This window comes from Microtus ochrogaster, chromosome 1 (genome assembly GCF_000317375.1).
Source record: "Microtus ochrogaster isolate Prairie Vole_2 chromosome 1, MicOch1.0, whole genome shotgun sequence".
Lineage (NCBI taxonomy): Eukaryota > Metazoa > Chordata > Mammalia > Rodentia > Cricetidae > Microtus > Microtus ochrogaster.
The window spans coordinates 7,556,179-7,581,880 of record NC_022009.1 but is presented as its reverse complement, the minus strand read 5'-3'; the positions used below and the strand labels follow the sequence as shown (position 1 = coordinate 7,581,880).

The 25,702-nt window shown below is 38.8% G+C and overlaps 1 protein-coding gene across 2 annotated transcripts in view; it reads left to right on the top strand.

Annotated features, from left to right (window-relative positions):
• The window catches only part of Nemf (nuclear export mediator factor), a 53,594-nt gene that overhangs the window by 13,097 nt on the left and 14,795 nt on the right, over positions 1 to 25,702 (top strand). For both annotated transcript variants that reach the window (XM_005343141.2, XM_026779221.1), the window contains 13 exons: positions 1,887 to 1,960; positions 3,735 to 3,805; positions 3,884 to 3,959; positions 4,411 to 4,473; positions 8,604 to 8,681; positions 8,768 to 8,976; positions 9,172 to 9,357; positions 10,296 to 10,359; positions 12,402 to 12,490; positions 17,372 to 17,475; positions 18,190 to 18,252; positions 23,211 to 23,323; positions 25,335 to 25,392. In XM_005343141.2, coding sequence (XP_005343198.1) covers positions 1,887 to 1,960; positions 3,735 to 3,805; positions 3,884 to 3,959; positions 4,411 to 4,473; positions 8,604 to 8,681; positions 8,768 to 8,976; positions 9,172 to 9,357; positions 10,296 to 10,359; positions 12,402 to 12,490; positions 17,372 to 17,475; positions 18,190 to 18,252; positions 23,211 to 23,323; positions 25,335 to 25,392 — 1,248 coding nt within the window. The remainder of the gene's footprint in view (positions 1 to 1,886; positions 1,961 to 3,734; positions 3,806 to 3,883; positions 3,960 to 4,410; positions 4,474 to 8,603; positions 8,682 to 8,767; positions 8,977 to 9,171; positions 9,358 to 10,295; positions 10,360 to 12,401; positions 12,491 to 17,371; positions 17,476 to 18,189; positions 18,253 to 23,210; positions 23,324 to 25,334; positions 25,393 to 25,702) is intronic.

Below are 25,702 nucleotides of genomic sequence, written 5' to 3'. Positions count from 1 at the left end.
TGAGCCACCATGTGGTTGCTGGGAATTGAACTCAGGACCTTTGGAAGAGCAGGCAATGCTCTTAACCACTGAGCCATCTCTCCAGCCCCCCATACCCCTAGTTTTTACTGAGCTTGGGATAGTAGACGTCCTGAATAGCTGGATTACTAGCCTTCTGACTTACAGTACCGGGTGCATCTAGAAATAACATCCAACACACATTTGAATTTCTACAGTTCTGTAGAGTGGCTGCATGATGAAATTAGGTTCTTCTAACTACTTATGGAAGCTCCCTTTTCAGAGTAAGATGAGTAAGGAAGGGCCGGTGAGATGGCCCAGTGGAAGGGTACCTGCTCCCAAACCTGATGACCTGAGTTTGATCCCAGGATCCCAGGATCACACTGACTCCTGCAAGCTGTCCACTAATCTCCACATGCACACTGAAGCACACATAGAAACACAATAAATCAATAAAAATAATAAATTCTTTAAAGCTGTTATTTAAAAAGTAAAGGAAATGTCAGGAATATTTGTTCTTGGAAAAACTTTAACTTGTCTAACCTTGTATGATGTTTGAAACATCAGTAGTGTTTGTGTTTGAGGGTTATTGATCATTTCCTAAGGTATTGCAATATTTTTCATTTTAGAAATGAAATGTTATTTGTTTAAAAATACAAAGCAGTGCCAGGCAGTGAAGGTGTATGCCTTTAATCCCAACACTCAGGAAGCAGAGGTAGCTGGGTTTCTGTGAGTTCATGGTCAACCTGGTCTACAAAACAAGTTCTAGGACAGCCAGAAATGTTATTCAGAGAAACCCTGTCTGAAAAAACAAAATACAAATAAAATATTTTCTGAAATAAACTAATGCCATGTATTCTCTTTGTCTTTAGTGACAACATATGGTAGTGGTTTTTTGTTTTTTTTTTTTTTTTTTTTTTTTTTTTTTTTTTAAATGAACAAGATACTCATGGAACAAAAGCATGGGGAAATGCTTGGGACAACTCTGGTTATTTAATGTTAGATATATAACCTTTACACAGGTTACAATGTATTATGAGACTGTAGTAATTAAATAGTAACTTTTTAGATAAATTTACAAAGAACCCAGAACAAATATATATGGAAATTAGGTTTATGAATAAAGAATCCTTTTGTAAGAAAGGTGGATGGTTTAGAATATGCTGACCAAAATATAAATATATATAATATACACACATATATGCCCAATCATACAAATGAAACAATGATCTCATTTTATTAAGCATTTACATTATATCAAATACTTTTCCTTTTTCTCTTCAATTTTTAAAAATTTGTGTGTATGTGTGTGCCTGATATGGGGGGAGGCAAGACACATGCCATAGCTTATATGTGGAGATTTCAGACCAACTTTGTGGAATCTATTCTCTTTCCACCTTTATTTTGTGTTCTTGATATTGAATTCATGTCTCTAGGCTTTTATGTAGCAAGCACTTTTACTGAACTATCTCATTGGCCTGTTTTTTTTTGTGGGTTTTTTTAAATTATTACATTTAGTGAGTGTGTGTGTGTTCAGAGGACAACTTGTTAGGAGTTGGTCTTCTTTCCACTTCCTGGAGACTTGACAGCATCCCAGTTTTTGTCTTTTTGAGACTGGGTCTTACTGTACATACAGGCCAAGCTGGCCTCGAACTCATGATGATTGTCCTGCCTCAGCCTCCCTAGTGCTGGCATTAGAGGCCTGTACTACCATACTCAGCTACCTTTCTGCTATTTTTTTTAATAAATATATTGAGCCAGGTGTTGTGGCACTGCATAGTGAGACCCTCCTCAATAAAACAAAAATAAATAAATAATGTACAATTACTTAATAGTGGTTAATCAACTTGATTGGCATTCCTTTTCCCCCTGTTTTATTTCTCCATTAGATATTGAAAAAGTACTGGTTTGTGTGCAGAAGGCAGAAGACTATATGAAAAAAACATCCAACTTCAGTGGAAAGGTAGCAGCAGCATATGAATACTTACTGTGTGTTGTTTACAATGTATCTGTTTACTGGGGAAGGTACCATAGCATTCAGAAGATTAGACAACCTGCAGGAGGTGACTATTTCTCTTTCCTTTTATTGTGTGGGTCCTAGATCAAACTCAGGCTTGTCAGGCGTGGTAACAGACGTCTCATTGATCAGTCTCACCAGCCTTGTATTATTTTGATCTTATTTGGATTTCTAGAAATAAAATATCTTTTATCTGTTTATTGTTCTAACTTATAGTTTTGCTTTTTTTTATGTGAGTCTTGAGCCATACACATTCATACTGTACTATTGGACTATACACCTAGTTCTGGGGTAGTCTCTTTGCTTTTGTATTGCTTCTTTTTTTTTTTTTTGGATTTTTTCGAGACAGGGTTTCTCTGTGGCTTTGGAGCCTGTCCTGGAGCTAGCTCTTGTAGACCAGGCTGGTCTCGAACTCACAGAGATCCGCCTGTCTCTGCCTCCCGAGTGCTGGGGTTAAAGGCGTGCGCCACCATCGCCCGGCTGTATTGCTTCTTGTAAATTTTTTTCTATACTTTATCTTTTATAGGAAATACTGTGTGTGACTCAAAAAACTCAGTTGATAAAAGTCTTGACTAGAGTTCACGTGGCCCTGGGTTTGGTCCCAGAACTGCATAAATTAGGCACTATTAGGGAGTGCCTATAATCTCAGCATTTGAGAGGTAGAGGCCAGAGGATCAGAAGTTCAAGGTCATTCTTGTCTGCATAGCAAGTTCAAAGCCAACCAGAGCTAAACAAGACTCCACCTACAAAACAAAGAAACAAAACCCACAAAAGGCAATAAAAGTTGAGGAAATTTTGTAAAAGGAAAAAAAGATTTTTAATTATGTTTATGTGCATATGTGAGTGCATGCCACAGTGTGTGGATACCGCTGGAGACCAAAAGAAGGTGCCGGTCCCTGCAATCGGGAGCCTCCTATGTGAGTGCATGCCACAGTGTGTGGTACCACTGTAGACCAAAAGAAGGTGCCGGTCCCTGCAATCGGGAGCCTCCTATGTGAGTGCATGCCACAGTGTGTGGTACCACTGTAGACCAAAAGAAGGTGCCAGTCCCTGCAATCGGGAGCCTCCTAATGTGGGTGCGGGGAACCAGACCCGGGTCCTCTCGAAAAGTAACAATCAGTCTTAACTGCTGAACTCTTACTCCAGCCAGTTTTTCTTTCTTTGATACAAGGTCTTCCTATGGAGTCCAGGATGGCCTTAGTACTTAAGATTTTCTACATCAGCCTCTCGAGTGCTGGGTTTATAGGCAGTATCACTATATCTAGCTAAAATGTTCCATCTTGAATTGATTTTGCATTTATTTATTTATTTATTTATTTATTTATTTATTTATTTATTTATTTATTTATTATGTGTGCAACATTCTGCCTCCATGTATGCCTGCACACCAGATCTCATGGTTGTGAGCCACCATGTGGTTGCTGGGAGTTGAACTCAGGACCTCTGGAAGAGCAGCCAGTGCTCTTAACCACTGAGTCATCCCTCCAGCCCCTAGAGAAGCATTCTTTAATTTGCCAGTACTTAGAAGAAGAAGAAAAAAAAAAACACAGTGGCTTATCATCTCCTCATAGTTTAACAGTTGGAAAATTACCTCATTTTAATGTTTTTCTTATGTATTCAAAATGTATCTTTAATTAGGAAAAACAATAGTCAATATGTCAATCTCTTCTTAATTATAAATATAGATGAGTCTAATATTAGTTGCTTTTTGTTTTTGTAGGGCTATATAATTCAGAAAAGAGAGGTAAAACCAAGCCTGGATGCAGATAAACCAGCTGAAGACATACTCACGTGAGTTTGCAGCCATGGGTCAGTTTGCTTTGTATGCTAATTAATATTCTTAATTGTGATATAATAAATGTTTTACAGGTATGAAGAATTTCATCCTTTCTTGTTTTCTCAACATTTACAATGTCCATATATAGAATTTGAATCATTTGACAAGGTTGGTTTTCTAGTTCTGTTGTTTTGCAAGTTAACATAACATGAGCTGTAAGAATTGTTTATGCTGTCTTGGGGTTGGGAGTGTAGCCCAATGTGAGTGCATGCACAAAACCCTGGATTTAATCCTCACTGCAAACAAAAATAAGAAAGAAAAGAAACTCAGAACATATTCTTGCCTTGTAGTCAGTGTGAATCTGGGGATTGATTAAAAATCAATATAGTTACACATACAACTATTAGAAACAGTTGTTGCCATTTTTATTTCAAAACAATACTAAATAGCTGACCTTAGTCTTATTCCTGACATTATTAGCTGTATTATTGGAAATATGGTCAGGTCCGATGAGGACACTATGGTATGAAATGGGCTAACATTGTGTGTGCACAAGGTGAAGTAGAGACCAGGCTTTTTTTTCCTTACAGCTAATTGTGTTTTGTTTTGTTTTAATAAGGCCGTGGATGAATTTTATTCCAAGATAGAAGGTCAGAAAATTGATTTAAAAGCTTTACAACAGGTATAGTATAATTTAAAGTATTTATATTAGACTAGCTAGTCAGAGTGATTTGGAAGTAAATGTGCTTTCATTTAAGAATAAGTTGCTTTCTAGAAGAATGGGATGTCATATGGGAATTCTCAGCTCAGACCACTGGAACTGGAGTTAAAGATAGTTATGAACCATTATGTGGATGCCAAGAAAGGAATAGTCCTGGAAGAGCAGTAAGTGCTCTTAACCACTGAGCGTCTCTCTAGCCCAAGTGTTATGTTTTTGAGATAGGAAACTCATTGCAATTCTGGCTACTCTTGACACTTGATATTTAGACCAAGTTGGCCTCAAACTTTAAAATCTGGGATTGAAGGCATATGCTACCATGATTTGCCCTTCTCTTAGTTTATGATAAAAGCCCAGAGGAGTCTTACTGAGAAGTATGACCTCATTCCATCCTCCCACTTTTATTCCATATTCAGATCTTTCTAAAGGGAGTGAGATCTAGTGGGAACATTATCCTGTTATATATCCCAGTATGACTTGGTGTATTTAAAGCAACCCAGAGCGTCTCAAACTTGAACATTATGAGACTACATTATAAGGAACATGTTACTTGGGCCAGAGGATAAACTGCATTTCCTTTACTGTGTCTTTATTGTAAACGTTGTGTTGTTTTTTGTAAGCTGTTTTAAAACTAGGTCCTTGTCTGTTCTGTGTGATGATTCTGCAATGAAAATTTTACATGCACTATTTTTGCTGCATTTGACCATATTTTTAGAGCATGTGCTGTATATCTGTTTCTTTTTCCTTTTTTATCTATTCTTCTCTCATACAATATATTCCAAAGTCACTTTTAATTTGGAAGAGATTTGATTTTTTTAAAAAAATATTAGCCGTAGGGTCTCAACCCCAGACAAAGAATTAATTATGGGCAGGTATGGAATGCTGAGAATGCTCCCAGGTCTTCCCCAGGAACGGTCCCTGAATTGCTTGTCCAATACCAGGTGGGCACACTGAAATCGTAAACATACTGGTAGTATTATGTGGACTGAGCAGGTTGTATTTTGTATTTGGCATGGTGGTGTAGGGGGAGTGTATGTAACAATGGTTGAAGAAAGGTTGTGGGTTTGGGAAAAAGTCAAGGTACATGGGAGGGGTTGGAAGGAAAGGGGAAATGATACAGTTTCAAACACTAAAAAGTTGAAGGCCGGGCGGTGGTGGCACACGCCTTTAATCCCAGCACTCGGGAGGCAGAGGCAGGCGGATCTCTGTAAGTTCGAGGCCAGCCTGGTCTACAAGAGCTAGTTCTAGGACAAGAACCAAAAGCTACGGAGAAACCCTGTCTCGAAAATCAAAAAAAAAAAAAAAAAAAAAAAAAAAAAAAATAAAAGGTTGAGATAGCTCAGAGGTCTTCCAGAGTTCCTAAGTTCAAATTCCAGCAACTACTTGGTGGCTCACAACCATTTATAATGAGATCGGCGCCCTCTTCTGGCCTGCAGGCATACACACAGGCAGAACACTGTATACATAATTAACTAACTAACTAAATCTTTAAAAAAAGAGTTAATCATAACAAAAGCAATGCAAAATTTCAAGTTATATGAATGCTTATATTTTATTTTAAAATAGTACAGTTTCCAAGCATATAGTTATGTAGTTAAATAAATTGCACTATGATTTTCACATGATAGAAGCACTTTGTCTGGCGAACAGATGTTTAGCAAGAATACTCATTATTAGTATATTTTTAATTTTTTTTGAGACAGGGTCTATATATAGCCCTGGCTGTCCTGAAATTCACAGAAATCGATCTGTCTCTGCCTCCTAAGTACTGGGATTAAAGGCATGTACAGCGATACTCATTATTTTCTTTAATATTTTTTTAAATTTAGATTATTTTACAAGTATGAATATTTTGCCTGTGTATATGTACATATGTATGCCTAATCCCACTCCATAGGGCACCAGTGCAATTTTATATGCAGTTATATCAACACAGTGATACCGAAGGGTTTCAGATACTTATATTAGTATACCATAGTGTGTATGCCAGTATTCCAAAATCTAAAACAACTCCAGCATATGAAATACTTCTTATACCAAACACCTGTTTAAGGATACTCGAACTACACCAATAACTTTTTGTGGTAATCACTTTTAATAGTCACCATTCTTATAAATTAAATCTATTTTGTCCAACATTTAAATAATTAATTTGACCATGTTATAAAGCATGAAAAAATATTCCTAAAATCAGTAATTTTGAAATGTAAGTCAAGCATGGTGGTGTATGTATGCCTGTAATACCTGTTGATGAGAACTGGAGGCAAGAAGATCAGGAGTTAAGCTAGTGAGTTTGAGACCAGCCTTGTCTGCTACCTATCCCAAAAAACAAATTCTGAAGCATGAATTATGTCTGATAAAATGTTATATAGGAGGTCAGATTATTATGTGAGTGAAAGATGTGGAAAATACTGGAATATAATGCTGAGGGAACTAGATGTAAATAAGACGGTAATGCGTGCCTTTCAAACGTTGATTTTAGAGGGGTAACGGGGTTCTTGCGCACGCCTTTAATCCTAGCACTAACGGGGAGGCAGAGGCAGGAGACCTCTGTGAGTTCAAGGCCAGCTTGGTCTAGAGAGTGAGTTTCAGGACAGCCAAGGGCTACATAGTAAGACCAGGGCTTGAAGAAAGAAAAAAAAGTTGATTTTAGATGTATTTATTTTATGTGTATAAGTGTTTTGCCTACATGTATGTATACTACATGTGTGCCTGCTATCCATGAAAGTTAAAAAGAGGGTGTCAAATTCCATGGAACTGTAGTTACAGATGGTTGTGAGTCACCATTAGATTCAGGGAACCAGACCTGGATCCTCTGCAAGAATAGCAGGTATTCTTAATCACTGAGCCATCTCTCCAGCTCTTAGTTTGTACTTTTAAAGAACTTACTGGAAGGCTAGAGAGATGGCTCAATGAGTAAGAATACAAATGTGCTTCCGGAAGACCCAGGTTGAGTTCCTCGCACCCATGCCAAGGGGCTCACAACTGCCTGTAACTTCAGCGCTAGGGAATTTGAGCCCTTTTCTGAACTTCATAGGATCTGCGCTCACATACAGAAATCCACACATATACACACATAAATGAAAATGAAATCTTTTTTTATTTAATTTATTTATTTTTATGTGCATTGGTGTTTTGCCTGCATGTATGTTTGTGTGAAGGTGTCAGATCTTGGAGTTACAGGCAGTTATGGGCTGCCGTATAGGTACTGGAAGTTGAATCTGGGTCTCCTGGATCCTCTGGAAGAGCAGCCAGTACTCTTAACCACTGAGCCATCTCTCCAGCCCTGAAAGTGGAATCTTTAAGTATGTATTTTACATAAGAATTTGTGGAGGTGTGGAGAGAGCTCAGCTGCAAAAAGCACACACTATACTTGGAGAAGACACAAATTTAGTTCCTAGGACCTACATTGGGCTGTTCAGAATCACCTCTGACCTCACGACCAGGGGATCCAGTGTCCTCTCTGGTCTCCATGGGCACCCGTAAGCAAGTACACATTCATACACACATAACTAAAACAAATTTTAAAAAATTTTTATTTGGAGCTACTGATGTAACTCAGTGGTAGAATGCTTTCTTTGTATGTGTGAGACCCTGGGTTTGATCTCTAATGCTGCCTGAGAAAGAAAAACTTATATGCCATAAGAAATCTTTGTTTGTTTGAATAATGTTGAGAGATTGGGGCCACACTTCATATATAATTTACTTGTAACCAAAACACACAGTCTACACAGGGACTGGGAGGTAGAGGTAATATTTCAGCATGACATTTTTAAGAGGGTAAGACTTGAGGGAGTGAACTCTGGGGAGACTTTTTGTCTTTTTGGTTTTTCAAGACACAGTTTCTCTGTGTAGTGTTGGCTGTCCTGGAACTCAGAGATCTGCCTGCCTCTGCTTCCCAAGTGTTGGGATTCAAGCAGATGGTGATGTGTGCCACCATCGCCTGACTTGTGGGCAAACTTTTTAAGCTGCCTAAGTGACACCATTGACAAGCAGAGGAAGCATTACGACAATAAGCTTTAGGAATTGAGAGGTAGAAGTGCTCTGTATTGAAAGAAACCTAACTTTTGAAAAATCTGTTTTGTCACTGAAAGGAAAAACAAGCGCTGAAGAAACTAGATAATGTTCGAAAGGATCATGAAACCAGATTAGAAGCTCTTCAGCAGGCTCAGGTATTATCCCTAGTTTTTCCAGTTCTTTTCAGAGTATGATTATCTCAACTGGCATTATAGTAAATACATTTGGTTTGCTTCTTAAGGAAATAGACAAACTGAAAGGAGAGCTCATAGAGATGAACCTGCAGATAGTCGACAGAGCCATTCAGGTAGTCCGAAGTGCATTAGCCAACCAGATAGACTGGACGGAAATTGGCCTGATTGTGAAAGAAGCACAAGCTCAAGGAGACCCTGTTGCAAGTGCAATCAAAGAACTAAAACTCCAAACAAACCATGTTTCAATGCTGCTGCGGTAAGTGTGCCCCTTACCACTGAGTGCTTGCTTTTATTTTGTTAATTGTTTATTGTATTCTTGTAAATTGTTTTCTTTGGGAATTCTCAAAAATAGAAAATATATACTTAAATCATTTCTAATTTTATTGAGAAAATTTGAAATGAAAAGTGATGTCATTGACATTAGTGAAATACTATTGAATATTTTTAATAGAAATCCATACTTGTTATCAGAGGAGGAAGATGATGATTGTGATGCCAGTGTTGAGAACAATGATGCTGAACCACCAAAAGGGAAAAAGAAAAAGCAAAAGAACAAGCAGCTGCAGAAGCCTCAGAAAAACAAGCCGCTGCTTGTCGATGTGGATCTCAGCCTGTCAGCCTATGCCAATGCCAAAAAGTAAGCCATTTAACCATTGATTCTTTTACCTTTTACTTCATAGGTATTTTTCTTGCATGTAATAAATATATGCACCAGTGTGCCTGGTGCCTGAGTAAGCCAGAAAAGGGCATCAGGTCCCCTGGAACTGGAGTCACAGATGGTTGTGAGCAGCAGTATGGATAACAGGAACCAAACCAAGGCTCTCTCTTAACTGATCAGTTATAACTTCACTCAAACTATAAATTCTTGGTAAAATATTACCTATGCTAAATCAGTAGGATGTTAGTAACAGGTGTCATTTTGCCTGTTGAATGATAGAATGTTTCATCTGGGGAGATAAAACATCACACACACACATGTACTCATATATGTCTGTTCACCCTAGAAAGGGAATCCACTGCAGATCAAAGTAATAGTTGCATCGAAGTCTAAGTTGGCAAACCACGGAGTTGTTGGCAAACCACTGAGTTGTTACTGGAGTTACTAACTGAAGTACAAGTGAGGGCTGACTTATAGGAGCAAGGATAACGCAGAAACAGCTGCATCTCTGAAAAGACCACTTCAGCGTGGGTGATGCCTCAGGAAATCTGTTTATCTAGAGCCCTGTGCTCAAGTTAGAAACACCTCAACAAATCCAAGGGATCTCTTGCAGTCCAGCTGGCCATCTCCTCAAGCAGTTGTTTATTGCATCTCTAACCCAAAGGGACCCTGATGAAACTTACTGCAGGCTACAGCTTTCTCAGACATGGGAAGTGTGCTCGCTTCCTGGGTCTCCTAGCACCCCCTCCTGGAAGGGAGTGTTTCACTTTGTAGGAAAAGTTTATATACTTCTTTTGGTAAAAATTAATTTTGTGCTCTCTACAACTTGGTACGATATGATCTAGGGGATTGTAAAACTGAAAATAAAAACTAAAGAAAGATTTTACTTAATATTTAAAATAGATTTATTTTTCTAGATATTATGATCATAAGAGGTATGCTGCTAAAAAAACACAGAGGACTGTTGAAGCTGCTGAGAAGGTAACTTGATAAAATGATGTACGTTGTTTCTGCAGCTTACTGTTGTTTTCTGTTTAAGTGAGGTTTTCTAGTTTAGAAATCTTTCATTTTTAATTTTGCTTTAAATATGTATATTTCTTGTGTTTACTTTCTTTCCTAAAGTTTCTCCTTTTTTCATCATCTCAGCAAATAGCATTTTCATTGTTATCTGCTTAAATGTAAGAGATGTCCAGAATTCTTTTCTCATATCCAAATCTGTCATTTACTGTTGCTATTATGTATGTAACATATATATGTGCATATACCACAGGAAGCGTGTAGACTGGAGGACAGTTTTGTAGAAATTGCTTCTCTCCTACTTTTATGTGGGCTCCAGAGATCAAACTCAAGTTATCAGACTTTGGATCAAGTGTTTGACTCCATGAGCCATCTTGCCAGTCCCACATTCTTTTTTTTCTCAATTTAATGTGTAACCAGAACCTGCTGGATTCTGTGTCACTTGGCTGTAATTTTAGAACTTGGGACTTGGACGCAGAATGATGATGAGTTCGAGGTCATCCTAAACTGTATAGTGAGTTTGAGAGCAGCCTTTGTCACATCACATCACACCACACACACACACACACACACTTATTATATATATAATTTGACCATGTTTTGTTATTCATTTGGTTTAGGCCTTGGTTATCTATATTCACATAAGTAAACCTTTTCTCCTACTGCAGACTGTTTTCAATTTAGCAGCCATAGTGATACTTTTAAACCACAAGCAAACTCCATCATTCTTTCACTCAAAAGCATCCAGTTTCGTTCCATCTTAATACAATTCAGAGCTACTTTCCTGGCCTACAGAGCCTTGTATGATGTCTGCCTTTTTCCTCATCCCCTGACTTTTTCCTTCTACATACTCTTTCTGGCTGCACTGGAATCCTACCTGTTGCTGAACCATAGTGCACTATGGATCTTTGCACTTGCTAGTCTTCCTACCTGAGATGATCTGCCCTCGGATTTTCAAGGGTTTTTTTTTTTCTCTCCATTTGTTAATTTACATATCTGCCCAAGTGAGACATCAGAGACGTCTTTGTTGACCATTTCTACTAAAAATAATGCCACCCTTAATCTACTCTATTTTGCTTTTTTTCTTAATTCCTCAATTGGTATAAAATTATTTGATTTAATATTATACAAATATGTCTGTTTATCCTTTAGAATGTAAGTCCATAAAAGTATCATTGTTGCCAGGTGTAGTGGCATACACTTAATTCTAGCAATTAGGAGGCAGAGGCAGGTGGATCTCTGTGAGTTCAAAGCCACCCTGGTCTACATAGTGAGTTGTGCATGAGGAGTTCCAGGCTATTCAGAGCTACATACTAAAAATAACACAAAACAAAAATACCACCACCAACAAAAGTTGTCTTGGCTGTTTTGTTTATTGTTGCATTCTGGTCTCTAAAGATTGTCTGGAACAAAGTAGAGGCTTTAATTTCTATTAATGAATAACCTTCTTGATCTAGGCTCTATAATCCAGACTGGCCTCATTCTTGTATATCAGGCCAGCCTCAAATTCAGGATCATTTTGCCTCAGTTTCTCATGTACTGGGGTTATAGGAGTACACGACCATTCCCAGCAACAAGAAAGTTCTTAATTTGTAGGTCTTAAAATTTTGCATGCAGTAAATATTTAATTCATTTTACTTCTTAAGGTAAATATCTTTTGTTTTTTGTTATATATGTACTTGTGTGTATAAATCAAGTCACTTATGACAAAATCTTTTTTCTGTTTTATCTTTTCACATAGCACACCTATGTAGATTAGAGGACAATTTGTGAGCACAGGAGTCAGACTCAGGCCAGCAGGCTCGTGAGTCACAACAGCTGTTCAGTAACCTGGGTGTGGTGGCATGTTCCTGTAGTCCATGAGGCTGAGGCAGAAGGATCTTTGTGAGTTAGAGGCCAGCTGGGCAATATAGTGAAAGCTGTCTAAAGCAATTTGTTATGCCATTGTGTACATTGATGTTATGTAACTACATTCTAAAATAACAAAAACAAATTTTTATAAATAGGCATTTAAATCAGCAGAAAAGAAAACAAAGCAAACCTTAAAAGAAGTACAAACAGTTACTTCTATCCAGAAGGCAAGAAAAGTGTATTGGTAAGTATTCTGTTCTTTTTTATGTTTAGTTTTTCTTTGTATTGGAATATAGCACTAGCTCTAAAACCAGGAGTCCTATTATTCTTCATCCTTATCCCATTGCATGCTCTCCCCAAGGACACTACTCTTTAGTTTTAGCTTTGTATTTATTTACTTATTCAATTGTTTATTGTGTTGTATGTGGGTATATGAATGGGGAAACGTGCCATAGAGCACACAAGGGGGTCGGAGGACGGCTTTCACCATATAGGTGCTGGGAATTGGACTCAAGTTTGACGGCAAGTACATTTACCCACTGAGCCATCTCTTCAGTTGCTACTTTTAACTCTTCTAGGTCAGATTTTTATATACTCTTGCTTTTCTCTGTAATAGCTTGTATTACTACTTCATGGGGGTTTCTTAGGGAGCGGGTTTGTGAGGGGAAAGTTGGTGGGTTTTTTTTGTTTCTGTTGTTTTATTTTTTTGAGATAGGGTCTTTCTCTGTAGTTTTGGCTGTCCTAGAACTTGCTCTGTATGTAGACCAGGCTGATCTTGAACTCACAGAGATCCACCTACCTCTGCCTCCCCAGTGCTGGGATAAAGGTGTGCTTCACCACCGCATGATTCATCTTTTACGTTTTTATGGATTATTCAGTTGTAGTCACAGTGTTCTGTCTTCTTGTCTCATTTTTTGCTCAGTTTTTCTGTTGTTGCTGTCTTCCTTTGAGTTAAAAATTATTTAGGGCTGGTGAAATGGCTAAATAAGTTTTTTTTTCTTTTTGGTTTTTCGAGACAGGGTTTCTCTGTAGCTTTGAAGCCTGTCCTGGAACCGGCTCTGCCCCTGCGTGCTGGGATTAAAGATGTGCACCACTATACCTGGCCTCTCTGACATACTTTTTGAGACAGGGTCACTCACTGAATCTGGACTTCCGCATTTTGACTAGACCAGCTGCCCATCAAGCCTCCAGATCTCTCTTCCTTTACTCTCTCTCCACATTGGTGTTACAGATGTGTGCTGCCTCTCCCAGCTGTTTACGTGGGTACTGAGATCCAAACTAAGGGACTTTGCAGTACTTTACTGGCTGTGCAGTCACCTTAGCCTCCTGTCATGTTTTCAAGAGCTAGTTGGTTGGTAGGTTTCTCCAAGTACTTGCTGTAGAAGCTTTGATTTACTTATTACTGTTTGTTGATGAAGAGTCTTATTCTGTAGCATAAGCTTTTGCTTACAGAGGTTTCTGTCCCTCCTGGTCCCATAGCCATTCAGTCCCAAAGAAACACAAAGAGGTCTACATTATTTATAAACTGGCTGGCCTATTAGCTTGGGCTTCTTATTTACTAACTCTTACATCTTACGTTAGCCCATAGTTCTTGTCTGTGTTAGCCATGTGGCTTGGTGCCTTTTTTCAGTGAGCATTCTCATCTTGCTTCCTCTGTGTCTGAGTAATGACTGCAGACTCAGCCTTTCCTCTTCTCAGAATTCTACTGTTCTGGTTGCCCCGCCTATACTTCCTGCCTGACTTCTGGCCAATCAGTGTTTTATTAAACTAATACAAGTGACAAATCTTCACAACGTACAAGACAGTTGTCCCACAGTAAGCTTTCTAAAACTCATAGCTAGACCAGGCTGCACTGTAACTTAGAGACTCTTCCTACCTCCGGTGGGAGTCAATCCCTAACTCTGTGTTACTTTTTTTTACCCTTATCAATTATATCTTCTCCAAGTTGTTATATTTTATTTTAGTACTTTAAAAGTATACAACATGAAGTTTTCATATATTATAGGCACAGTGAAATGATTATCACATTCAAGCATATTGTAGGCTAGGTGGTACATGCTTGTAATCCCAGCAGTTGGGAAACTGAGGCTGGAGATTTGTTATGAGTTCATGAACCAAATTGGACTAAAGAACAAGTACTAGGCCAGCCAAGACTTCAAAGCAAGATCCTGGCTCAAAACACAGGGGCTGGTGAGAAGGGTGCTTGCTGCCAAGCCTGATAATCTGAGCTTAAGCTCCAGGAGCCCTTATACAGGTCCAAGAGGAGAGCTCCTACAAGTTGTCCTTATACAGGTCCAAGAAGAGAGCTCCTACAAGTTGTCCTCTGACCGTCACTTGTGATCACATATACACACAGAATCAGAGACCAGTTATATTCATGTAATTTTAGAAAAGGTTTAAAAAGCAAATTTCTACCTATCATGTTCCCATGAATACCCATTTTGTCATTGATTGGTCACCAGTGTACAATAAGTTAATTTTTTCTTCTCCTTTTTCTAGTCTCTGTCTCTCTGTCTTGATAGGGTCTCTCTACAGCCATGCTATCCTCGAACTCTCTGAGGTCCATCTACCTCTGCCTCCCAGGTGCTAGGATTGAGGATGTGCACCACCACACCTGGCTTTACAATTACAGTTCTCATGTTGTACTGTTGGTCTACAGATTTGTTCAGCCATCATGACTCTGTAACCTTAGAATAATATTTGCCTTATGACCTTGTTTACCTACCTCCTTTTTTCTGGACTCTCAGCTTTCGTAGTAGCGACATTCATTAGAATCTGATGCCCCTTGTTTGTCGCTCATATTTCAGAGTAGGATATTAAAGTGCTAATGAGATGTTCTCTCGATGGTTGGACTTGTGACATGATCTGTGTTACCTGTTTTGTGTAGAACTCTTGGCTTTAGTTTTTTTTTCTTTTTATCTAGTCTCATCTTGCGAAACTTTTCCCCCCTGTCCTACTTGTAAAGTGAAGGCTTAGCTGTCACAATCTCAGGTCCCAGTGGGAACCATACATGGTAGAGGGTGGTAGCATCCATTATGTTAGACCTCTTTTGTTTCTGTTTTATTTCTGTTTAACGTGTGTTATGTGTTGCCTCACCTTCTTTTGGCATGAGAAAGGGGACTACAAACATATTTAGAACTGGAAAGAAGATAGAAAACTATTTGAGCAACTTTTAGCCAGTCCTGTTTTTAACCCCATCTTAAAACTAGTTCTTTAAGTTGCCATCTTTTGTTTGTTTTGAGGCAGGGTTTCTCAGTGTAACCCAGACTAGCCCTGAACTTTGATCCTTTTGACTCGGCTTTCAAAAATTTGTGCTACCACATCTTACTTATGTTGACATTTTGAGTTTTATATTGTAAAAGAAGTTGTTTTCCTGGGTTCTGGTGTCATTTCAGCTTCCTGAGTCTAATATGATTAATTGTTTCCCATTTATCAAGTTTTTGTTGAATTTTTTGGTTTCCTTTTCTTTCGACTTAGTTTGGTTACATTTGACATCTCTATTGATCAGCTTGACTATAATTTTTATTTTTATATATTGTAGTGTTTTTTTTCTTTTTCTTTTTTTTTTAAAGATTTATTTATTTATTATGTATACAACATTCTGCCTCGATATATGCCCGCACGCCAGAGGAGGGCGCCAGATCTCATTACAGATGGTTGTGAGCCACCATGTGGTTGCTGGGAATTGAACTCAGGACCTCTGGAAGAGCAGCTAGTGCTCTTAACCTCTAAGCCATCTCTCCAGCCCGTGATTTTTTTTCTTGTAGTGTTTTTATCAGGTAGTCATATCATGGTCGTAGTGCCCCAATAAAACAAGCTAGAAATGTTCTTTTTTGAGTTGTCTTTAAATGTGGATCAAATTTACCTATAAAATGGAGTGAATAGTCCTAAAATTTTTCTTATAGGAAAGTGTTTCAAAAGCCTGGTATGGTGATACACACCTTTAATCCCAGCACTCAAGTGGATCTATGAGTTCAAGCCAGGCCAACATAGAGAAAGAAACCTTGGAGGGGAAGTGAGGAAGTGTTCCATTACAAATTTGAGTCTGTCTGTCTATCTGTCTGTCTGTCTGTCTTCCTTCCTTCCTTCCTTCCTTCCTTCCTTCCTTCCTTTCATTCTTTTTTCTTCCCTTTTTTCTTTTCTTTTTTAAGACAGTCTGTGTGTCTTTGGTTGATCTAGAACTCACTGTGTAGGGCAGGCTGGTTGAACTTGCAAATTTCCTGCTACAACCTCCCAAATACTCTAGATTATAGGCCTGCATCACCCCATTATACTTGGCTTGTTTTATGGACAGCCAGGGATGTTACACAAAGAAAGCCTGTCTCGAAAAACAAAAAAGGAAAAGCAAAGAAAGAAACCCTGTCTTTTTTTTTTTTTTTTTGGTTTTTCGAGACAGGGTTTCTCTGTGGCTTTGGAGCCTGTCCTGGAACTAGCTCTGTAGACCAGGCTGGTCTCGAACTCACAGAGATCCGCCTGCCTCTGCCTCCAGAGTGCTGGGATTAAAGGCGTGCGCCACCACCGCCCGGCAAGAAACCCTGTCTTAAAAACCAAAAGAAGAATTAAATGGAAATAACTTGGGTTTGTGGGTTGTTGTTTGTTCTGATAGCCTAAGCTAGCCTTAATCTGACACGTAGCTGTGGCTAGCCTTGAAAAACTCTTGATTCTCTTCTAAGTGCTAGGAGCATAAGTGAGTCTCACCCACCACACCTAGTGAGATAACTTTGTCGTGAAATTTAGTTCCTCCTCCTCTTCCCCATCGCGTCCTCATCCACCCCCACCCCAGAGACTGTATCACCTTTACCTCTGCCTCCCCAGTACTGGCATGTGTCACTGTGTCCTGACAGAATTTAGTTTCTTCTAAAACTGCTGTAAATATTACATTACAGGTTTTTGTTTGTTTGTTTTTTAATTTTTAAAATTTTTTTTGCTTGGTTCTTGAAGAGTAATTGTATCATTGATTGTTTTTATCTTATTCTATACAGGCATGACAACTTCCTGCTTTGTTATTTTTTGTTTTTGTTTTTTTTCGAGACAGGGTTTCTCTTACTTTTTGTTTTAAAAAGGATATGAATTCAGGCAGCTATAAAGAAGAAAATGTTAACTTTATTTTCTTTCAATTTGATAGGTTTGAGAAATTTCTGTGGTTCATTAGCTCAGAGAACTATCTAATTATAGGTGGTCGAGATCAGCAACAGAATGAGATCATTGTGAAAAGATACTTGACACCAGGTAAGACTAAAATCTATGAAATTTTCTCTTAAATGATTTATTATTTATTTCACCAATAGGCACTGGTTTTCATCTTATACTCTTGTTTGACAGAATTCAGTAGAAATTTAATGCTCTACGTCTTACAATTTGTTAGGAAAGTCTTTACCACTTGTTGCTGAGTAAGGAGTATTGATGAGCTATTCTGTGCTGTTGGACTTTTGATCTTCTGCTGTATTTACAGAATAGCTTCCGGTTCTCTAAGTAACAAAAGATCCAAGTTTTTAAAGCTTAGTGTTTAAGTGCTAAAGTCTGAACATTTGTCCAGTTTACAGGCGGGTGTGTAGTGCACGCCTGTAGTTGTAGCTGCTGGAGAGGCTAAATCAAGAGGGCCACTTTAACCCAGAAGTTCCAGATAAACTAAGTAGCCTTAAGAGATCCTGTTTCAAAAACAGGAAAGAAGCAGGCTGGAGAGATTGCTCAGCACTTAAGAGCATCTGCATCCCTTGCAGCTAACCTGAGTTCAGTTCCTAGCAATCACATGGTGGCTCAAAACCACCTGTAACTACAGTTCCAGAGGATCTGATGCCCTTTTTTCCCTTCTGTGGACACCACATGCAGGTAGTTCACTTACATACATGCAGTAGAACAATCGTGAACATAAAATTTTTAAGTAAAACAGATAACAAAAAGAACAGGATCTAAAATATCACTTCACATTTGTCTTTCTTTAAGGAGATATTTATGTACATGCTGATCTTCATGGAGCTACCAGCTGTGTGATTAAGAATCCAACAGGTAATATAATTCCATTATCTGGAGTTTTCTTAACATTTAAAAAAAATGTTTCAGTTATGTATGTGTGTGGATGCATGCATGTGAATGTGCACAAGTGATCTATGCAGGTGCCCATTGTGTCCAGAAAAGAGTATTTAATACCTTGGGGAGAGTCACAGTCATAGAGACATAAGCCAGTTGGGCTCTCGGGGCTGGCCTCAGGTCCTCTGCCAGAGCAGTCTTAACTGCTAAGCCATCTCTTTGGCCTCCTGAAAATGTTTTTAATTTTACTGATATACAAGAATTAATATTCAGCTCCCAGTATTGCCAACAACAACAAAAAGATAAAGGAAGATTATAATGATTTAAGAATGTTGCATGAATATAAAAGTCATACATGTCTGTCAGTTGTGTTCTATATTGCATGAAGGAATATAGTAATGGGGTGGGTAGACACAGGTACATTCAGTAATATTTAGAAATGTCAGTATTGAAGATGAATAGAATAATGAAGCAGTAGATGAACAAGGAAATAGAAGACTTGAGCAGATTGATGACTAAAACCTAACAGTATCTCCAGAACACTGTCTAACAAGCAAGTATACTGGGAACATTCTCTACATAGATCAGATGATAGAAATAGAAAATTGAAAGAAATTCATAACAAGTAAAGAGATTGAAACACTTCATAAAAAAAAATTCCAGCTAGTGCCCACCTTTAATTCTGTCAATCAGGAGGCAGAGGCAGGCAGATATCTGTGAGTTCAAGGCCAGCCTGGTCTACAAAGCTAGTTCCAGGATGACCAAGGCCACACAGAGAAACCTGTGTTGAAAAAACAATTGAGCTGGAGAGATGGCTCAGGTTACACTGTCTGCTCTTCCAGAGGTCCTGAGTTCATTTCCCAGCTACTGTCCGGTGTCTCACAACCATCTGTAATGAGATTTGGTGCCCTCTTCTGGGCAGGTAAACATGCAGACAGAACATTGTATACATAATAAATAAAATCTTTTAAAAAAAGAAAAAAGAAAAAAAAATAAAACAACCAACTAACCAGCCAAACAATAAAACAGAGGAAAATCCTAAACTCAGATATCTTAATTGATGAATTATAGTAATCTTTTATTTAAAAAAACAAAAACAAAAAACTAGTGCTTCAAAAATTCTTCTTCCCAAATAAGAGGGTGGGGATAGCCCTGGGCTGGTAGCCCTTGTTGCTGTAAGAAAGCAGGCTGAGCAAGCCAGTAAACAGAACTCCGTGGCCTCTGCATCATCTTCTGCCTTCAGGTTCCTACCCTGTTTGAGTTCCTGCTTTGGCTTCTCTCAGTGGACTATGACACTGGATATGTAAGCCAAATAAACCCTTTGCTCCCCAAGTTGCTTTTTTTTTTTTTTTTTGGTCATGGTGTTTTATTATAGTAGTAAAAGTAGAAACCCAAACTAGTACAGCAATAAAATGAAATTTAAAATGCTCAAATTGACAAGAAGTAAAAAAAAACTCTTGTACCCAAACTATCTTTATAAATATTGTTTGTTTGGTGTATGTGTTTGGTTTTGGTTTTTGGAGGCAGGGTCTCTATATATGGAGACTTACTATGTAGACCAGGTTAGCCACAAACTGTCAGATATCCACCTGCCTGTGCCTCCTGAGTGCTTAGAATAAAGGTGTTTGCCTCCAAGCCCACCCTTGTCTTTATATTGAAAAAACAGAGCAAAACAACAACAACAAAAAACCTAAGGAAGTCCCCAGAATGTTTAGAGCTATAATAAAAAGAGAGCAGTGTTCACACAGCCTGAGTACAAAACAAGTTGTAGCTAAGCATGGCGGCACAGGACTGTAACTCCAGCAACTGAAGAAGAGGCAGGAGGACCAGCCTGGGCTATGTGAAACTCTCTATCAGAAAAGAAAAGAAAAGAAAAGATAAGATAAGATGCTGTATTTATGTATGCTAGTGTATTAGTTACTTCTCTATATTGTGACTAAAACAGTATGGCCAAAGCAACTTATTAAGGAGTTTAATGCAGACTTACATTTCCAGCCACAACCTGAGAGTCAAGTATTCAAATGCCTGAGATTTGTGGGAGAAGAGGCATCTCATTGAAACTACCACAACTAGCAGAGAATAAACTGATAATACAGGCATAATAAAATAAAAAAGAATAAAATAAAGGGTATGGGGATGTAGTTAGTTAGTAGGGTGTTATCCTAACATCTATTAATCGCCATTACCACATAGACAGGCATGATGGTGCAGGCCTATAATTCCAGCATTCAAGAAGCAAAGGTGAAAGGATCAGAAATTCAAAGCAATCCTCAGCTACATAGCAAGTTTGAGGTCTGTCTGGGCTATATAGTACCTTATCTTTGAAAAGAGAAAAAAATAGGAGTTATGGCTCAGTGGTACAGTACTTTTCTCACGTGCATGAAGCCCTGGCTTTTAATCCATAATACCATAAAACTGGTAATAACCTTGCAAGATAGAGAAGACTTTAGGGAAAATCTGTAAAATATTGAAAGTAAAGAAAGGCAGGTGTGGCAGTTCATACCTGTAATCCCAGGAACAGAGGCAGGAGAACCACTCTAAATTCTAGGCTAAACACAAAAGACTACATATAATTTCATTTATCTGAACTTGGCAAAATATGGACAGAAAGTAACAGTGATTGCAGGTAGCTGAGTACGAAGGTTGCTTTGGGGTGGGTGTTGGGGGGTTGGGAGTATCGAAGCCTACTGCATACCAGCCTCAGCACTCTCTCAGGGTTCAGAGTAAGACTTCTGTGACAAGCAAAGACTGGCTTGGGAACAGTATCTTGGGGGAGGAGGTAGAACAAACTGACTGACTTAGGCATGTTTTTCCTGCATGTATCTTTATTTCTTGGGGAAAGATGTAAGAAGGAAAAAGAGGGAGAAAGCATAGGGGCATAAGGTATAAGGGCAAAGCATCAGACATAAGGGTAAGGTGTGATCTCCACAAAGGTTTCAGTTTATGTAGGCATACAGACAAGTTAACAATCCCATAGGCAGTTACAGTGGTATTGAAAGACTAAATGGATTTGTAAGCCCCCTCAACCCTAAGACATTTTTCTAAAACCTTAACACTCACTCTCTCTTGGAAACGGGACAGTCGCCCACACACACACACATGCTGGACTGTTCATCCTCCTGTGTCCTTGTGAATAATCTTCAAACATAACTCCATTCTGGGAATTGAGGCAAAGACAACCCACAGATGTTGACTCAGTTCCTGATGTATTGATTTAGTCACTGGGCCAAGGTCAGGAAGACCACAGAGATGCTCTTTTATCTCACCTGACCACGCAGCTATTTTCCTGTCCTGGAATGGACCAGTCACTACTAGTAACCCTTTGAATAAGCCAATCCAATAAGTTGGAAAACAACCTACAGGTCCCCCCTTGTGTCTGTGGCTTTTTGCTTTAAAAGATGGACTATAACAGCTGTCGGTTGTCCTTCATATCCCAAACCTGAAGGACCCTGTCATGACAGAATAAAAATCCTCTTGCTTTTGCATCAATTGCAGCTGTGTGAGTGGTGTCTGGAGCAACTCCTCCTTGATGTTTGGACATCTAGTCCAACAGTATCAAGCATGCACCTTATGTCGCTGAGGGGGTGTGGCTGTTCACTTGCTACTGGGAACACTGCTGGCTTGATTGGCATTAGCCTCTAACTGATTGAGTTAAAAGGAATCTCTTCTGGGGACCCTGCTTTTGACTCTAGCAGGGTGCCCAGGTGAGAACTTTTCTCTCTGAAGATAGTTTTAGAGACTCAAGCCTTTTTCCTGTATAAACAGTTGATTTCCTGGGTTATGATCCTATGTTAGTTGAAACCAGAGTGAAGGGTAAATATAGAATATTAGTAGCCTGTTACGCCAGAGCAGAAGACCAGTAGATTACATCTTCCTGAGTCTGCTGTTAGAGCAGACGTTACCTCCTGTATGAGGCTCCTTTCTTATCAGTGACTGCTGTCAATGAAGAAGGTTTGTGGGGAACTATTTTTATGTAAATTTTGCCCATAAGAACAAGGACTTGACTGAATCCTTTTCACACCCTGGCTAAATGGTGTAGGGGGAGGTATCTTATTATTTATAAAGAGGTGGTAGGGGACCAGTCTCAGGAGGGGAACCTAGGTTGGGTGGCCCGGGTCCTTGGTGGGAGACAGACAGATAGATACGCCATGCAGAGAGAGTTTGGATATAGAGTTTATTTAGTGGGTTATGAAAGAGGAAGGGAAGGGGATAGGGAGAAGAGGGGGAGAAGAGAGAGAGAGAGACAGAAGCTGCCTCTCCAGAAGAAGGGCAGACAGAGAGCTTGGGAGAAGGAGAGAGGGAGAAGAGGTTGGAAGTGGGTAGGGCTTGTGTCTTAAAGGGACAGGGTACCCAGGTGACAGACAAGGCCAACAGATTATAACAGTTTCCAGTTGCCCTACAGGAAAAGTCAGGTTTATACACTGCTGGGGATACTACAGAAGGAAGAAATGCCATGATTTCACAGGATTTTTTGCAGAATTGACAGTGTCTAATTCAAAGGACAGATATTTCCACAGCTCTGCAAACCCTTTTTTAAAGGGTTCTCCAGGTGGTGGAGTGTATGCATACACTTATCATGGACAGTCTAATGGCTCTGTCAGCTGTACATTTGCTGTATAATACTTGTGGGCTCACCACAGGATGTGCTAAAATGTTTTGGAATTCTATAGTGGCCGTAGTTACACTGCATTATCATGCACTCATAAGCACACATACATATACATGCACACACATATGCACAAATAAGTATAAAAAATAAAATACAAACTTTTGGTCCCTAACACTAAACAACAGGTAGAAGTAGGTAGAATCTTGACATAAATGTGGTGTAAATATTTAAGATAGAAGATGGTTGACTGTGTACTAAGTATAACTTTGACATCTTGCTCTGTAGAAGCCCTGTATTTTGATATTGAAACATAGCATTGCTGTTGTAGGAGAACCCATCCCTCCACGGACTCTGACTGAGGCGGGCACAATGGCACTTTGCTATAGTGCTGCTTGGGATGCTCGAGTTATCACTAGTGCTTGGTGGGTGTACCATCATCAGGTAATAAGGGCTGTGTGGTCCATTTTCATAATCTCTTAAGGGCTATACCTCATTACAGATGGGTAGGATGTAGAAGGAAGAAAAGTACCTACCTTGATAAAGTTTATGTTTAAGCAGTAGAGAAAAATATATGCAAACCAGGTGGTAGGTGCTGTGAAGGAAAAAACAAAATTTCTCCTTTGGGTTTTTGAGACAGGGTCTTCCTGTGTAGCCTTGGCTGGCCTGGAACTTGCTGTGTAGACCAGGCTGGTCACAAAGATAATCCCCCTGCCTCTGCCTCCCAAGTGCTGGGGTTAAAGGTATGCAACAGCACATTCGGCTCAATTAGATTTTCTGAATTCTCTTTTGCCTCTCCAGAAACTAGGTGTCAGTTGTGTTTTGTGTATTCACTTGGTTTTAGTAAGTACCTCTCTATGTTTTCAGTGTTCTTTTGTTTATTTTTGGATGCCTTTTTGATTTGTTTTTGTCATACTGGAGATTGCACTTAGAGACTATTGCATTCTAAACAGTGCCCTTAGCCTTCTTTACTACTTTATTTTGTGATGAGATCCTCCAGCTGGCATTGAGCTCACTTTATATCTCACACAGGGCTTGAACTCTCAGCCCTTCTACCTTAGCCATTTAGGTAGCTGTGCCACTAAGCTCAGCTGTTAGTGCTATTTGATATTATCATTTCATATTTGATTTCCCATTGCAAATAGATCCACATTTTCAAGAATTATATTTGGCAATGATATATGAATTATACAAGAGTCAGAAATTATGTGGTAGGATTAAAAAATACCATCCTTGAGAGTTATTTTATATTTATGTTGTTTGCTATTCTGTGATGTGGTTTTAGGAAATTAATGTACTTGAGGGGTAATACTTTATACATCCACTATTAAATCACTATTGAAGTGGTTTTCTAACTGTTTATAACTAGTAAAAATACCATCAAATCAGAGAATTTACAAGTCTGTAAAATCTTTGGAATGAGCTCTCCCACTTTGTGTTATCAAACTACATTTTGAAAATTCTATTAATTTTTATTTCCTTGTAGGAGAAGCTGTTTTAGGAGCCGGGGAGGTGGCTTAGTCAGTAAATACCCTTATCATCAAGCCTGATGACCTGAGTTCAATCTCTGGAACCCACATGGTGGGAGGGGAGAATTAATTCCTTGCAACCTGTCCTCTGATCTCTGCAGTATGTGTGTGTGCCCTCTTCTTGTGTGTGTAGACATTATAAATAAAGAAATCTTTAAAAAAAAAAATCTTTCAAAGCGAGACATAGGCATGCCTTTAATTCCAGCAGTCTTGAGTTAGAGGCTAGCAGCCTAGTCTATAGGACAACCAGCGCTACACAGAGAAATTCTGTCTTGAAAAATTCAAAACAAAACAAAAAAAACCTTTCAGACTATTTTTTTAAGGAAAAGAAAAGCTGTTTTACTTTCAAAAAGAATCCCAGAAAAGGATTTTAGTGACTATAACTTTATCTTGTAGTAAAGTTTTGTGCTAAGCTTATTAAACTTATTCTCTATTCATTATATCCTATGCTAGAAGGAAAAGCTAGGTCCAGTCTAGTCCATGTCATTCTATTGGAGTAGTGGGTCTTTTGTTCTTCATTTATGCCATCAAGTATATCTGTTGTTGGAAGGATATATGTGTCTGCAATGTTGAGCATTTTTACTAAATTATAAAGTTTTCAGCATTTAGAGTTGCTCACTTGAATATGATTATTTCCTCCTCTTGGGTAGAAAACTTTTTAAAAGAAGATCTGAAGAGACTAAAGATGTAACTCAGTTGGGTCGATTTCCTTTCTAGCATGCACAAAGCCCAATGTTTAATCCCAGGGCCACATAAAGGAGGCGGGGCAGGCACAGTGGTAATCCTAGCATTTAGGCAGTGGAGGGACTGGAAATTCAAGGTCATCCTCAGTCACAGAGCAAATTCAAGGCCGACCTATAATAACTGAGAACCTGTCTCATTTTTTTTCTTTCGATAAGAATATAATGCATTATTGTGTTCTTCAGGTGTCTAAAACAGCACCAACAGGAGAATATTTGACAACAGGAAGCTTCATGATAAGAGGTAACAACTTAACTTGAAAAATATCCCTAAGTTGAATTATGAAGGCAGGAGCCATTTTACAGATATTCTTGAGTAGAAATGGGTTGCTATAATTGCACATACAAATTTTGTTGAGAAACAAGGAAATTTTTGCCTTCGCATGGCAAATTCAGCATTTGTTGTCATACAGTTATTGATGAAAATGTATTTCACATAGTTGGATTATAAGAATAAGAATTATACGGGCGAGGGTGGTGCACGCCTTTAATCCCAGCACTCGGGAGGCAGAGGCAGGCGGATCTCTGTGAGTTCAACACCAGCCTGGTCTACA